Raw genomic sequence first — 13,821 nt, 5'->3', positions numbered from 1 at the left:
TGATTTGACAAACATTTTACAGCCCTTTGTTCTCTCCTTGGGTACAAAAAAAGAAATGAAAATGTTGATATATCATGGAAAAATTCATATTATAATGAAAAATGTGAAACACTCATATTAATATAATATTTAATTGCTATTGATGGCGTGCGTCGCGTACGTTACCATGAAATTACTGAAATATTGTTAAATACAAAACCTTGAGACACATTTAACAACCAACATGGAGGAATGAAACATGATGCTACCAATCAATTAAGAACATTTTGTCTATAGCGATTATAATTATAGTCTTAGCATATTAAATTATCATTATCAAGTACCCAAACATGATAGTCATATATATCTTGATCCTGTGTATACCTTAGCTATAAAACATCATGACTTGAGACAGGATACATATCAAAAACATGATAGTCAATAAGAGAAATGATATATGTCCCCTTCAAACAGCTCTCTTACACATGCATCAAAAAGAGTTTCATAAACATTGAGTACAATACTTAAATTCAAACTTCAAGAAAAAAAATTAACGTATAAAAGTAAAACTAACTTGATTATAAAAAGAAAAAACAAAGAAATACCGACTATTTGCTCATAATAAATGTCCTGGTCCTCTCTCTCCTTTCTTGTACACAACCTTATACCCCCGGCCCCTTAATAATTTGCTGTTACTGTGGCACTGGAGAAAAACAATGGGTGCTAAGGTCTTGCGCACGCTCAACAAGATGAGACTGGAATAGTTTCCAGGAGGTGTATTGATTTTCCATCTAGCGTTTACTAGTAGACCCGAGACTGCGTCGACTCTCGCGTGGATGTGTGGAACACAAGTCGCAGAACGGCCTATATACTGCAATAATAGCGACCTAACCTAGTTGCTACACTATCACGAAAAACTTGCAAGCAATTTTTAAGGAACCGAAGGAGAAGAAGGTTGTTTTTTGCCTTTCTTTGGGGGGTTTTGGCAGAAATAATGGAAGGAGAAAGGGGAGTCTCAAATTATGAGATACAAGTTTCGTTCTCAACCACACAGGCGATCCACGAAATGGGGTTTGTACAGTATGAAGAAAACCAGATGATGAGTTTCATGGCTCCGGCGCAGTCTTCTCATCATCATCATCATCATCAAACATCTCAGCCTCTCAATAACGCCACGATTGGTAACAGTAACACCACCAATTCCACCACTACCGTGGCGTTTGGTCTTAACAACCAGGTATATTATAAGTTAGACAAGACAACTTTTACAGATTGCTGATCTTTGTATCTAATGTTGGTGTTGGTAAAATTTTAGGTAGGGAGGACCTTGGATCCCAAAGCTGTAGAGGGCGAGAATTACTCCAGTAACATCAACGATAGGAATAATAATTCATGGTATTTTTCATATCTTAGCTCTCCTTTTTTTTTTCTTTTTAATTTATAGAGGTCAGGTTCTCTCTCAAGTGCATACGTACTGACAGAGACTCCCCACCAAAACAATATTCAACACGCTATATATCTTCTTGAGGTCTTTCCAAAATCTAGGCTAAAAGGGTTATTGCTTCACTTGTTAATTAATGGAATGCTTTTTTTTTTGGTAACAGAAGAGGGGAAAACCTAAAACATATTAGTAATAAGCCATATCTTCTTGCCTAGCTAAACCAGCTACAGCATATCCATATATATTGGTCCAACTTTCTCTTTCTTCTTAGTGGGCATGAAGAAGGAAAGTCTTGATATGCATTTATACCCAAATCCCATGGCATATATATATTTATTCCATTACAAAAAGGGTTAAAAAAGTTAGGGGATTTGGCAGGTGGAGGAGGTCAGCCTCAGAGAAGGGTAATTTGAATAATAAGGTAAGGAGAAAGCTAAGAGAACCAAGGTTTTGTTTCCAAACGAGGAGCGATGTGGATGTGCTAGACGACGGCTACAAGTGGAGAAAATATGGGCAGAAGGTTGTCAAAAACAGCCTTCATCCAAGGTACTTTTGCTATATATGCTCGTTTTCCTTGTCACTGTATATGCATGGGGGGGATATAAGTAGCCAATTCTAAGCCAAGGTTAGATTAATAATATTCCCAATGTTATTAATCATGAAAATATTTATAAGAAACTATTAGAATAGAATGTTCACAGTATACAGGCATAATATTGGAATATCATTTGTGTGGAAGGAGAGGGGAAGGATAGTGCTGGCATTATTTTCAAACTACGAATATTAACTTTAGTTGGATTTCTTGGTTTCTGTTTGTGCATGTTTGGTGGTTTCCCAGTTTTAAGTTGGTATATATATTCCTCTAAGGTTTGCAGTATTTGAATCATGAATTCATTTGACTTGCATTAATGTCGCTGGTTTTTGCCTGAATAGTGGTCAAAGCACTTATTGGGTTAAAGTTAAGTTCCAAGTGGAATGGACTCATGGAACGTATAGTACTCTAAAAAAGATGGGCATGTAAACATTTCCTTTTACACCTCTCACACACGAGTAAATTATTTCTGCACATGCACAGATCATTAGTAGATAATTTTTGCTATTAGGTATGGGGTGAATACCCTTAGTTAAAAACTAAAGGTTGAGTTCATAAACATTTATAAACTCCCTTTATATTATCTATATAAAATAATTTTGGTTAAATTATATTAATGGTGATTCAATTATTAGTAAATTTTTTTTTTCTAGTAAATTTCTTTTTCGGTTGTATGCTATTAAATTGCTAATAGAGAGATAGCTTGTCAACTTTTAATTGGAATAATAATAACTTTAGCACTCAATATTTACATATTAGGTTAATTTAATCTTGATTCTAAAAAATTTAACCCTTGATATTTACCAATTGTGTATTTTGATCTTTTTTTTTGCAATTTTACTTTTTTTGGTGACATTAATGGTTACTTTTAAAAGAATGAGAAAATATGAAAATTTTTATCTTGGATTTTTTAGTGTTTCTATTTTTGGTTTATTTTCGATCAAATTTAGCTGATAAATTTGTTTCTAGCTTTTTAGGTGAAACGATCACAAAAGAAAGTAAAATTATAAAAAAAAAACTAAAATTACACTATATGTGAGTATTGACAGTTAAAGTTGCTATTATGTCAATTTTAAAAGTTGATATGTCATCTTTCAGTTAGCTATTTAACTGCGGGTGATCAAAAAAGACAAAATCAAATAGTTTAATGACCATTTTATAACTTTTCATAATTGAATAACTAAAAAAAATTACCAATAATTGAGTAACTACCAATGCAATTTACCTAATTTCTTTTTGTTATAGTATTTTGACTGCTGTATTTTAGAGATTTTATAATTTTAATGTACATTACAGGTATAATAAAACTTTAATATAAAATATCTCACCTCTCAAACTTTCATATTTTTTTGTTACAATTTATTGTTTTCTCTATATTACTCTATTTGGACAAAGTTCTAGGAATGGTGATGATTAGTCTTATTAGGGGAATCAATTTCTCTGAGAGAATTTTTGAAGTGTCATCTCTGGAGATGTCGATTCGGTCCATCAACAATTGAAAATATTGTCCCTCAAGGGAGGGTTTGTTCCACTTTGCGAAGAACCGTGTATGATTCACGAAGAGATGCCTTGACTGTACGTGGACGTACGGTTGTGGCGTCCCTTTCCGTAAACCGTACACGGCTTTTCGCAAGGGGGACAAAACCTTTCCCGGAAGACAATATCTTCAATTGCTGAGGGACCAGATTGGCATCCTCAAAGACAACATTTCGAAATATTCTCTCAGAGTATACGGTCCTCCTCAACACACACAAACATAGTAGGGCTATAGGGATCAGTAAGCTTAGCTAGCTACTTATAAAGCAGATTTCCAAGTATTGTGTTTAATTTAGAAGCAAGTAATGATATGAGAAATGTGGTGCAAATAAGATGTAATGTTGATTATGTGTTATATATTGGAGATGGCAGGAGTTATTATCGGTGTACGCAGAATAATTGCAGAGTGAAGAAGAGGGTTGAAAGATTGTCGGAGGATTGTCGAATGGTGATTACTACTTACGAAGGCAGGCACAACCACTCTCCCTCTCATGATTCTAATTCTTCTGACCATCAACCCTTTTCCTCTTTCTAATTCATCTGTTGCATACACAAGTACGATATGGTTTTGTTTAGTTGGTTTATCTTAGTGGTTTAGATCAGTAAATTTATAGCTTCAGTCCTTGTTTTCAAGTTTCACTCTCCTTTCTTGAGATCAATATTGTAAATATTTTATAAACATTTGAAAAAATATTATTTTTCAGACATAAAAGATATTTTAATCTTAAAAGAAATTAAGAGTTGTACATTTCTTAATAATAATTGTTTGAATTAATTATTGGTCTTGATAATTATTAACTAATGAAGTGGATATAAAATTGAGAGTTCAAAGTAAGAATACGTTTAGTACATCATTTTTAATGAAATTTAATTGGTAAAAATTAGTTTATTTTCCATAAACAAAGCAATTCCTTGAATAATTGATGGGAATGTTACTTTCTCATGTAAATGGATTTCAAGTCATATACGCAATATATGAATACACTTGAATTTATACCTATAATGTAACGAGAAAATTTTACAAAATTTATACCTTCACAATCTTACATTAATATACAAGTTATTTTTAAATGAACTTGGATTCAACCAGAACGTGAACAAATCATATCTCGTGGATTAATTCAAATATTTGTTAATAATAAAAATTATTGAAAATAAAATACATAAATACTATATTTTTATTTAATAAGAATAATTTTGTACAATACTATTACATTGCCCACAAAGTGGTGAGCATGCCAAATGTGTTAATGTAATTTTCTCGGGATTTTTATCAATAAAGCGTTATAAAGTAACTTTCTTGACAATGACATTCTCATCAATCATATTTCAAGTAATCATATTCCATTGGAATCATAATATAGGAAAACACCAAATTCTTCTTAGTGTTGGAAAATTAAGTCCTAAATTTAAGTACTAAAATCTATTTGGTATATTACTTAAAATTAAATACTTGGTATAATTAAATTGTTTGATAAGGAATAATATAATATAATATAATATAAAATGAAATGAAATGGAATAAAATAAAAAATAATTGAATTTATTATGTATTAAGTGATAAGTAGATTCTATCTACTTATCATTTTCAAATTTTTTTTGTAGAAAAATTTCTATCAATCTAGTAATTTTTATTGCGAATTATTAAACATGTTAAAAAAATTAAATTATTGAAAATATTAATTTTTATATATAATAAATTTTTATGTATAATAATTTTTTTTATGTATAGTAGATTAAATGTTAAAATTGAGCCGAAGGGTGACTCATAAGGGCACTTTCTTTTTTAAATAGTTAAAATAATATAAAATATTTTTCATAAACTTGATTTAGTTTTTGAGATAAAATAAATGACTAACTTATTTGAAAAGAAAAGAAAATATAATTTGAAATATGATATTAGAGATTTAAAAAATTCTTACTTCATTTCCTTTAAAAATATTTAGTTTTTGTCGATTAAGTTTCAGCTTGATTGGCATGAGTATTGTTGCCAATATAGGAGGACATGGGTTCAAGTGCGCTGAAGCGCATTGTCCTCCTATTTATGAGTTGGGAAGAGACTATGAGTAGTTCTAAATATTGTGCCAAAAAAGAGCAGATAGGATTAGATTATGATTCGTGTTGACACCATTTTTTTTTATGAAACGGGGTCGACTTGGGTTTTGAAAAATGAAAACGATTGTGGGAGTCCCCACCAATCCTTTTTGATAAGGTATAATCGGGTCACCTTGAAAAGTAGTTTTTTTAATAAACGATTTGATTTTATTAAAAAAATGATTTTGGCCCACGAAATTCAGAAAAACAGGTTCGGGAGTAGGTTACGCACAAGGAAGGATTAGCACCCTCGATACGCCCAAAATTGATACCTAGTTGATTACTTAATGTCTTAGTGTTGAAAATTGAAAACTTTGAAGAGATTTAAAATACGATCCTTTATTGAAATGTTGAAAATTTTTAGAAAAATGGCATATTTCATGTTAATCGAGAAAGAGAATTATATCCAATAAGTTAGGACACAATGTCTTGAATTCCCGATGCGCGAATGAATGTCGAAAATTTATTTATTAAAAAGATATTTAGTTATCTCGGATTTTAGAAAAAAGGGATAAGGCCCAGTAAGTTAGGACTTGACCTTTTCTTAATTTCCGAGGTCGTTTAAAGCTTAGCTTCGAAAAAAGGACTCATGTATTTAGATTCATCGTGAAAATCGAAACCCAATAAGTTAGGATACGACTTTCTTGAATCTAAACACGAGATTTCGCTTATTCAAAAATCATAATTTATGCATTGAATGAAAACAATTTAACGCGATATAGTAGAAATAAAACACAATGGTAATACACGTGACAAAACAAAAATGAATTCGGTAATGTAAGTATGAATAATACGAACAAACATCAAAAATAAATATAAGATACAAACCAATCATATTATAACAAGTAAATAAACGAATAGAATTTAAACATTCTTTTAAAATAATAATGAGCATGTAAATAGCAATAAAGAAAATGAATAAGGTTAAAAATGTAAAGAGATATATATGTATGTATATGTACATAAATCAAAGATATGTATGTAGAATAAAAATAGTTTATTACAATTCATATATATATATAATAGTATTGTATAAAATATTATTAACTTTTAAAGTATAGAAGTATATATAAATAAAAAAAATTTAAAATGTATTATAAAGTAAAATCATTAAAAATATATAGACAATATTGAATTAGTATAAAAACATAAACTAAGACATTATGAAATTAGATATATATGATAAAAAGAATTAAAATAATAATACATAATAAAATAAAATAATATATAAAAGGTAAATAGATATATAAACTAATACAATAATAATACCTATAATAATAATCAATAACATAACAAGAATAATAAAAAAAAGGACTAATTTGAATTTTAAAACCGAGATTGGGGCCAAATCTGAAATAAATTAAAAATAGAACCTATTTGGATGCGCAAATAACTGGGAGGGACCAAACAAGCAATATTCCCTGTTCCCCAAAACGCATGGTTCCATTAAGGACCAAAATGAAAACGCAACAAATTACGGGGTGCAATTGAAAACAACAAAAATGCTTAATTGAAAAATCATTAAAAAGCGGAAGGGCTGAAAGCGCAATTAGCCCTTCCGCTAAAAAATGCGCGGATCCTGGCTTGGAGCGGGTCGGGCGGATCAGGTCAAAGCCAAAACGACACCGTTTTGGCGTTTTAAAAGGCTGAGCAAAACGACGCTTTTTACTCCCCTATTTAAATCAAAAAAAATTTAAAAAAAATTTTCATTTTATCTCCTCTTCAAAAAATAATTTCTCAAAAACACTCTCAACTCTCTCCTCTTCCCTGGGCACTGCCCAGAATCAGGCTAACGTCGCCGCTGCCGCGCCGGCCTACCGTACACAGTGGCTGGAAAAATAAAAAAGGTATTTTTTTTTATTTTTTATATGTTAAGTATATATTTATATTATGTATATTATTAAGAATTAAAAGTAGAAAAACGAATAAATAAATAAAGTTAGAAACTAGAAAAACCTTTGTGTTTCTTTGCTCTTTGTTTTTCTTGGATCCTCTTTTTTATTTCTGAAAGAAACCTAAAAAAACCTCTCCTTTTACACATGTTCGGCTTTAGCCGAAAGAAAAGAAAAAAAAGAAAAAATCCCCCCCGCTTTACAATCGGTTTTAGATGGCTTTTATAGCCATTTACAACACTTTTTTTTTTATCTATTTTCTAATGTTTCTCTTGCGTGCTTGTTTTTCCTTGCAGGGAGTGGTTGGTCGGTGGCAGAGTTGGTGGCCGCTGGAGGCGGCGACATCGCAAGTGGATGACCCTAGGTGCGGCGCACCTAGGGTTAGGTGGCTGCTGATTTCTTTTTCTGAAAATGGGCTAGAGTTTAGGTTAATTTGGTTGGGTTTTGGGCCTGCTGGGATTTGGGTTGGGATTTTAATTTTGTTTAAGGTCTGTTATTTGTGTTTAGGTTGGTTGGGTTTGGGTTGGGCTAGGTCTAGGCCTATTTGGATTTAGTTTGTAATGGGTTTTGGGTTTCAATTGGGCCCGGGCATAAAAATTGGGCTTGTACAATTCGTATTTTCAAGAACGAGAATCTTATGACATGTTGGGAATCTCTTATGAAAATCATACATGACTGAAACATATCTTAATGCCTGAAAGTTGGATAGGGTGGCCTTTACGTAAGGATTACATTGCCCACAATTTTTATGAAATACAAGAAGCTCATTGAATGATAATAAACTAATTACAACTTCAAATATTTAAGGAATATTTGTACATTCTCTTTTAGCTCAATCAAAGGAATTGAGGTTTCATTCGTATTATTATGGATAGCCCAGAATCAGGCCAACACCGCCGCCGTTGCGCTGACCACCGTGTAATCAAAAAAGATATTTTTTTATTTTTTATATGTTAAGTATATATTTATATTATGTATATTATTAATAATTAAAAGTAGAAAAACGAATAAATAAATAAAGTTAGAAACTAGGAAAACCTTTGTGTTTCTTTGCTCTTTGTTTTTCTTGGATCTTTTTTTTTTATTTCTGAAAGAAACCTAAAAAAACCTCTCCTTTTACAGCATGTTCGGCTTTAGCCAAAAGAAAAGAAAAAAAAGAAAAAAATCCCCTCGCCTTACAATCGGTTTTAGATGGCTTTTATAGCCATTTACAACACTGTTTTTTTTATCTATTTTCTAATGTTTCTCTTGCGTGCTTGTTCTTCCTTGCAGGGAGTGGTTGGCCGGTGGCAGAGTTGGTGGCCGCTGGAGGCGGCGACATCGCAAGTGGATGACCCTAGGTGCGGCGCACCTAGGGTTAGGTGGCTGCTGATTTCTTTTTCTGAAAATGGGCTAGAGTTTAGGTTAATTTGGTTGGGTTTGGGCCTGCTGGGATTTGGGTTGGGATTTTAATTTTGTTTAAGGTCTGTTATTTGTGTTTAGGTTGGTTGGGTTTGGGTTGGGCTAGGTCTAGGCCTATTTGGATTTAGTTTGTAATGGGTTTTGGGTTTTAATTGGGCCCGGGCATAAAAATTGGGCTTGTACAATTCGTATTTTCAAGAGCGAGAATCTTATGACATGTTGGGAATCTCTTATGAAAATCATCCATGACTGAAACGTATCTTAATGCCTGAAAGTTGGATAGGGTGGCCTTTACGTAAGGATTACATTGCTCCCAATTTTTATGAAATACAAGAAGCTCATTAAATGATAAGAAACTAATTACAACTTCGAATATTTAAGGAATATTTGCACATTCTCTTTTAGCTCAATCAAAGGAATTGAGGTTTCATTCGTATTCTTATGGATAGGCTAATAAATAAAAAGAAATAAAAGACAATACATCATTGAGATTCTTGATTTTTGAAGAGAATTTTTTATTTATTTCATTTCGAATGAGGCAAGACAATAGGATGAACAACTAGGGTTCTGTACCGTGAACTTTGTATTGCGCACATCACTTAGATGAACTCTAGAGAGTCGCGTAGAATAGAATGAAGAAATGGAATATGAAAGAGAATACAAGAAATAAATGAAAGGGGATCGGCTTCTATTTGTACTGTAGTTGAGATGAGTCTTGATTATTTTTATCTTTGAACTCTTATTAGAATATATAATGAGATTATTCAAAAAAAAATATTTAACTGTTGTTGGATATTTTGAATGATTTAACTTTTATGATGAAAATGAATCAGGTCAAGATTGAGTTTTGAATATTTAAGCTCGATATCGATTCATATTTTCAATTTGATCTAATTTTTTAATTAAACTTATTTTATATATTTAATATTTTTTTTATCTAAATCCTCTAAAAAATGGGACAAACCTTCGAAATCGGATACTTCAATAATACAACAACTATTGGGCCAGAATAAGAAGCCTCAATAATACAACTTCTTTTAGCACCCAAAAACATTGATCATCAAATTTAAACTTTAGAAACACGAAAAAGAAGCCTGATAAAGAGGGGCATAAAGGTAATTCCACCCGAACTCTATCTTCAAGCTCAGTAAGTAACCAAATATCTGCCACTTCACTTTCACTTTTGGGCGTAATCCCTTAAACCCTTCCCTTAGCCAAACAAAAAAAAAAAATGCTTCTCCAGCCTTCATCGTTGCTGAATCACCGTGTTTCGATCTCCTCAGCCGATTCTTACTCTCGGCAGCTCCCATGCCGGATTCCCAAGTTTATCCTTTCCAGAACCCCAAGTTTTCAGAAGCTGCCGGTCATGTGTTCCATATCTCAAGTCCATAGCTATGGGACCGTGGACTTTGAAAGAAGACCCATGGTCAAATGGAACGCTCTATATAAGAAAATATCGCTCATGGAAAACCCTGAATTGGGTTCTGCCTCTGTGTTGAATGAGTGGGAAAAAGGAGGTAGGAAGCTCACCAAGTGGGAGCTTTGTAGGGTTGTCAAGGAGTTAAGGAAGTACAAGCGTTTCAAGCAAGCACTTGAGGTAAACCCAACAAAAAAGAAGAGGGAATTTTGTGTTCTCTTCTAGTGTGTTTCGATTTCTGGGTTTTTTTTTTGGCAATCTGTTGTAGACAGCGATTGCTTGACTCTATAATTTACTTAATAATTACTGGGCAATCTAATTCTTCCCTAACTTTTGGTGCTTTGGTGTTTTGAATTGCATTTGTATGTGTTATTCTTCGTGAAAGTTGAATTCTTTGTTGGTTGCTACATGAACCTATTACATTAGAGAGTGGAGTTAAAGCCTTTTTTATGAACCTTCTCATTCTCTTCATTGCAATGAATCACCTGAACTGAAGGTCTTGTCTAGATGATGGGTTTGCTGCAAGCTATAGTTACAGGGGTAAGGTGATATTGATGAATGCTCTTTGAGTTTGAGACACAGTTTAGGGTTTAAGTAGGACCAAAGAATATTTTACAGTTGATGCAACAGGTTTTTTAGGCATAGCTCTTAATTTTCCTTCAAAATAAGTTGAGGAATCTATCTTAATTGACATAGGAGGTGCCCCAAACAACCAAAAAGATCCACAATGTTGTGAGTGATTTTTTGTTTCTGCTTATAAAGCATAGTGAAATGAAGATAATTATTATTCAACTTATCGATGGCGTAGGATTTATCGTTTTTATCTTGTATTTGCACATTTTGGTAATATTTTTGGATGCTGAATTTAGAATGATTGCAAGTCTGTTGTAAAATTTAGGCAAAATAGCGTATTGTTGTACATTTAGCGGAGCCTAGTTCACAGTAAAAGGCTAAGCAGACGTTGTTGTTGTTGATTACTATAGTGGAAGGCCCGGTAGAATTGTCAATTTGTTTTAGGGAAGTTAAAATTAGTTATCGCTTTTGTTCAGTAGAGTTGTTGATGTTCTTCCATCAGGCATTTTTTTAAAAAACTTTTCCAAAATTGTACAGGTGTATGAGTGGATGAACAATAGAGGAGAGAGGTTTAGATTTTCTGCAAGTGATGCTGCAATTCAGTTAGACCTTATTTCTAAGGTGCGTGGAGTTTCAAGTGCCGAAGATTTCTTCCTTCAACTCCCTGATACTTTGAAGGACAAGAGAATCTATGGGGCCCTTCTGAATGCCTATGTGCGGGCAAGAATGCAAGAAAAGGCAGAATCTTTAATTGACAATATGAGGAATAAAGGTTATGCCTTGCATCCCCTTCCGTTTAATGTGATGATGACTCTATATATGAACCTTAAGGAGTATGATAAAGTTGAGTCAATGATTTCTGAAATGATGGAAAAAAACATACGTCTAGATATATATTCCTATAACATCTGGTTGTCATCTTGTGGATCCCAAGGATCTGTGGAAAGAATGGAACAAGTATATGAGCAGATGAAAGAAGATCGGAGTATCAATCCAAACTGGACTACATTTAGCACAATGGCTACCATGTATATCAAGATGGGACTGTCTGAAAAAGCTGAAGAATGCTTGAGAAATGTAGAGAGTAGGATCACCGGTCGGGATCGTATACCATATCATTACCTTATTACACTTTATGGTACTGTTGGTAATAAAGAGGAGGTGTATCGGATATGGAAGGTTTACAAGTCTATTTTCCCCAGTGTTCCAAATTTGGGTTATCATGCTATGATATCATCTCTGGTTAGGGCCAGTGATATTGAAGGGGCAGAAAAGATTTATGAAGAGTGGCTATCAGTTAAAACATCTTATGACCCTAGAATAGCAAATCTTCTAATGGGGTTGTATGTTAAAGAAGGAAACTTGGATAAAGCTCAGAGCTTTTTCAATCACATAGCTGATGTGGGAGGAAAGCCGAATTCAAGCTCATGGGAGATTCTCGCTGAAGGGAATATTCAAGAGGAGAGGATCGATGAGGCTCTATCTTGCCTAAAGGAAGCTTTTGCAACTGAAGGTTCAAGAAGTTGGAGGCCAAAGCCCACAAATGTTTCTGCCTTCTTTAATCTCTGTGATGAAAAAGAGGACACGGAAAGTAGGGAGGTTGTGGTGGGATTGTTACAGCAATCAGGATATCTCAAAAATGAAGTTTATGCATCACAAATTGGCTTATCTGATAGTGCTGTTGAAAGTGTATTGCCAATGTATAGTTCAGGCGATGAGAATCAGGATGATGACTCAGAGGTGCTTCTCAACCAACTGCAGGGCAGTGCGGGATAACTATTATTTAAAATCTTTAAGTGCAGGGAAAGTTTTGTATCTATCTTTTCATGGAAGCCATGAGTTAGCATATGCTCTGATGTTGGCAAGGAAAGTGAACTTATAGCCATTTCTCCCAACCATTTTGTGCAGGGGAAGCTTCACTTGGCTGGTAAAAAACTCACCTACATGAATTCTTGCTGGAGCCCTTTCCTTTACCCTTGTTTCAAATGTATGAATTTTCCAATTTAAGCTGCTCAAGGGGCAAGAGTTTTCTTCCATTTGTGGAAGGGATATGGATAGTTTACCATTCTCATGACTTGGAATCCTTAAACTGTTGCCATTGATAAAATCTTCTAGCACCTTAGGAATTTTCATTGAACATATCTGGGAAAGCTGATTGAACCTATATGTAGAGCTTCAAAATTTTAAAGCTGTTTTGGTCCCATGTCATACATCATTTACCAACTATAATTTGTTTTTTGAAAAAAGGAAGAGTTTTGAGGATTTTTTTATTAATGATTTTGTAAGGCATTTTCAAGTTACTTTTATTTCGGTTTAAATCTCCAAAGTTGATTGAAATCATCATTATGCAGAGATATAAGTGAAAGTGTACTCAAGTGGTTCTAAGGTAAAATATTTTTAATATCTGAAGCGTTGATCATTGATGAGAAGTGGGAGCAAAGGTGGGTCAAATATAAAAAAGAAAAAAAAACGAATCCCAGTTTTGTAAGTTTCGTTGCTAATTTGATTATCACAAACAACGGTATTTTGATGTGTAAAACAAAGTGGTGCATCATTTTCTGTTTTCCAGCTGGAATATTTATATCAGGCTATACCCCCATGAGCATTCATACATGGAAGAATCATATCATCACCACACACTAGATGATGTTTCAGAAGGTCAAAATTTTGACAAGTCCGTGAATCCAAACAAAAGCAGACAAATAAAGCAGACCCGTGGCCAGGGTCGTCTTCATCTTCTAAGTTATTGTTTTGTTGTTAATTTTCTGGACAAAAGCCATGCAACATTAACAACAAAACAATAACTTAGAAGATGAAGACGACCCTGATCTAGTACAGAAGTTGCCAAGCATATCCTATGTTTAATTTTTTTTGGTACCAAGTTTAAGAAGATAAC

The 13,821-nt window shown here is 33.2% G+C and overlaps 2 protein-coding genes across 3 annotated transcripts; both read left to right on the top strand.

Moving 5' to 3' along the window:
- The first annotated feature begins 373 nt into the window (after positions 1–373).
- On the top strand, positions 374–4,323 carry LOC107915915 (probable WRKY transcription factor 12). 2 transcript variants are annotated; one of them, XM_041099763.1, is made up of 4 exons: positions 374–1,216; positions 1,295–1,374; positions 1,799–1,966; positions 3,914–4,323. In XM_041099763.1, exons 1-4 carry the CDS (start codon positions 974–976, stop codon positions 3,945–3,947), a joined length of 525 nt encoding a protein of 174 aa, XP_040955697.1. In that variant the 5' UTR covers positions 374–973; the 3' UTR covers positions 3,948–4,323. The 2 variants fall into 2 exon arrangements, with proteins under 2 accessions (XP_040955697.1, XP_016700595.1); XM_016845106.2 differs by having other exon boundaries at positions 377–1,216; positions 3,921–4,323.
- A 5,744-nt stretch (positions 4,324–10,067) lies between these two features.
- LOC107915874 (pentatricopeptide repeat-containing protein At1g02150) lies at positions 10,068–13,113 on the top strand. Its single transcript, XM_016845071.2, has 2 exons — positions 10,068–10,532; positions 11,463–13,113. The coding sequence occupies exons 1-2, from the start codon at positions 10,167–10,169 to the stop codon at positions 12,699–12,701; spliced, it is 1,605 nt and encodes a 534-aa protein (XP_016700560.1). The 5' UTR covers positions 10,068–10,166; the 3' UTR covers positions 12,702–13,113.
- The last annotated feature ends 708 nt before the right edge of the window (positions 13,114–13,821 follow it).

Source organism: Gossypium hirsutum, chromosome D08 (genome assembly GCF_007990345.1).
Source record: "Gossypium hirsutum isolate 1008001.06 chromosome D08, Gossypium_hirsutum_v2.1, whole genome shotgun sequence".
Lineage (NCBI taxonomy): Eukaryota > Viridiplantae > Streptophyta > Magnoliopsida > Malvales > Malvaceae > Gossypium > Gossypium hirsutum.
Note: the sequence above shows the minus strand (reverse complement) of the source record. Positions and strands in the feature narration are given on the sequence as shown.

Coding starts and splice junctions, on each gene's coding strand:
- LOC107915874 (XM_016845071.2), top strand. CDS start 10,167: ATGCTTCTCCAGCCTTCATCGTTGCTGAATCACCGTGTTTCGATCTCC. Junction 10,533..11,462: donor GTTTCAAGCAAGCACTTGAG/GTAAACCCAACA, acceptor AAAATTGTACAG/GTGTATGAGTGGATGAACAA.
- LOC107915915 (XM_016845106.2), top strand. CDS start 974: ATGGAAGGAGAAAGGGGAGTCTCAAATTATGAGATACAAGTTTCGTTC. Junction 1,217..1,294: donor CGTTTGGTCTTAACAACCAG/GTATATTATAAG, acceptor GTAAAATTTTAG/GTAGGGAGGACCTTGGATCC. Junction 1,375..1,798: donor GATAGGAATAATAATTCATG/GTATTTTTCATA, acceptor GGGATTTGGCAG/GTGGAGGAGGTCAGCCTCAG.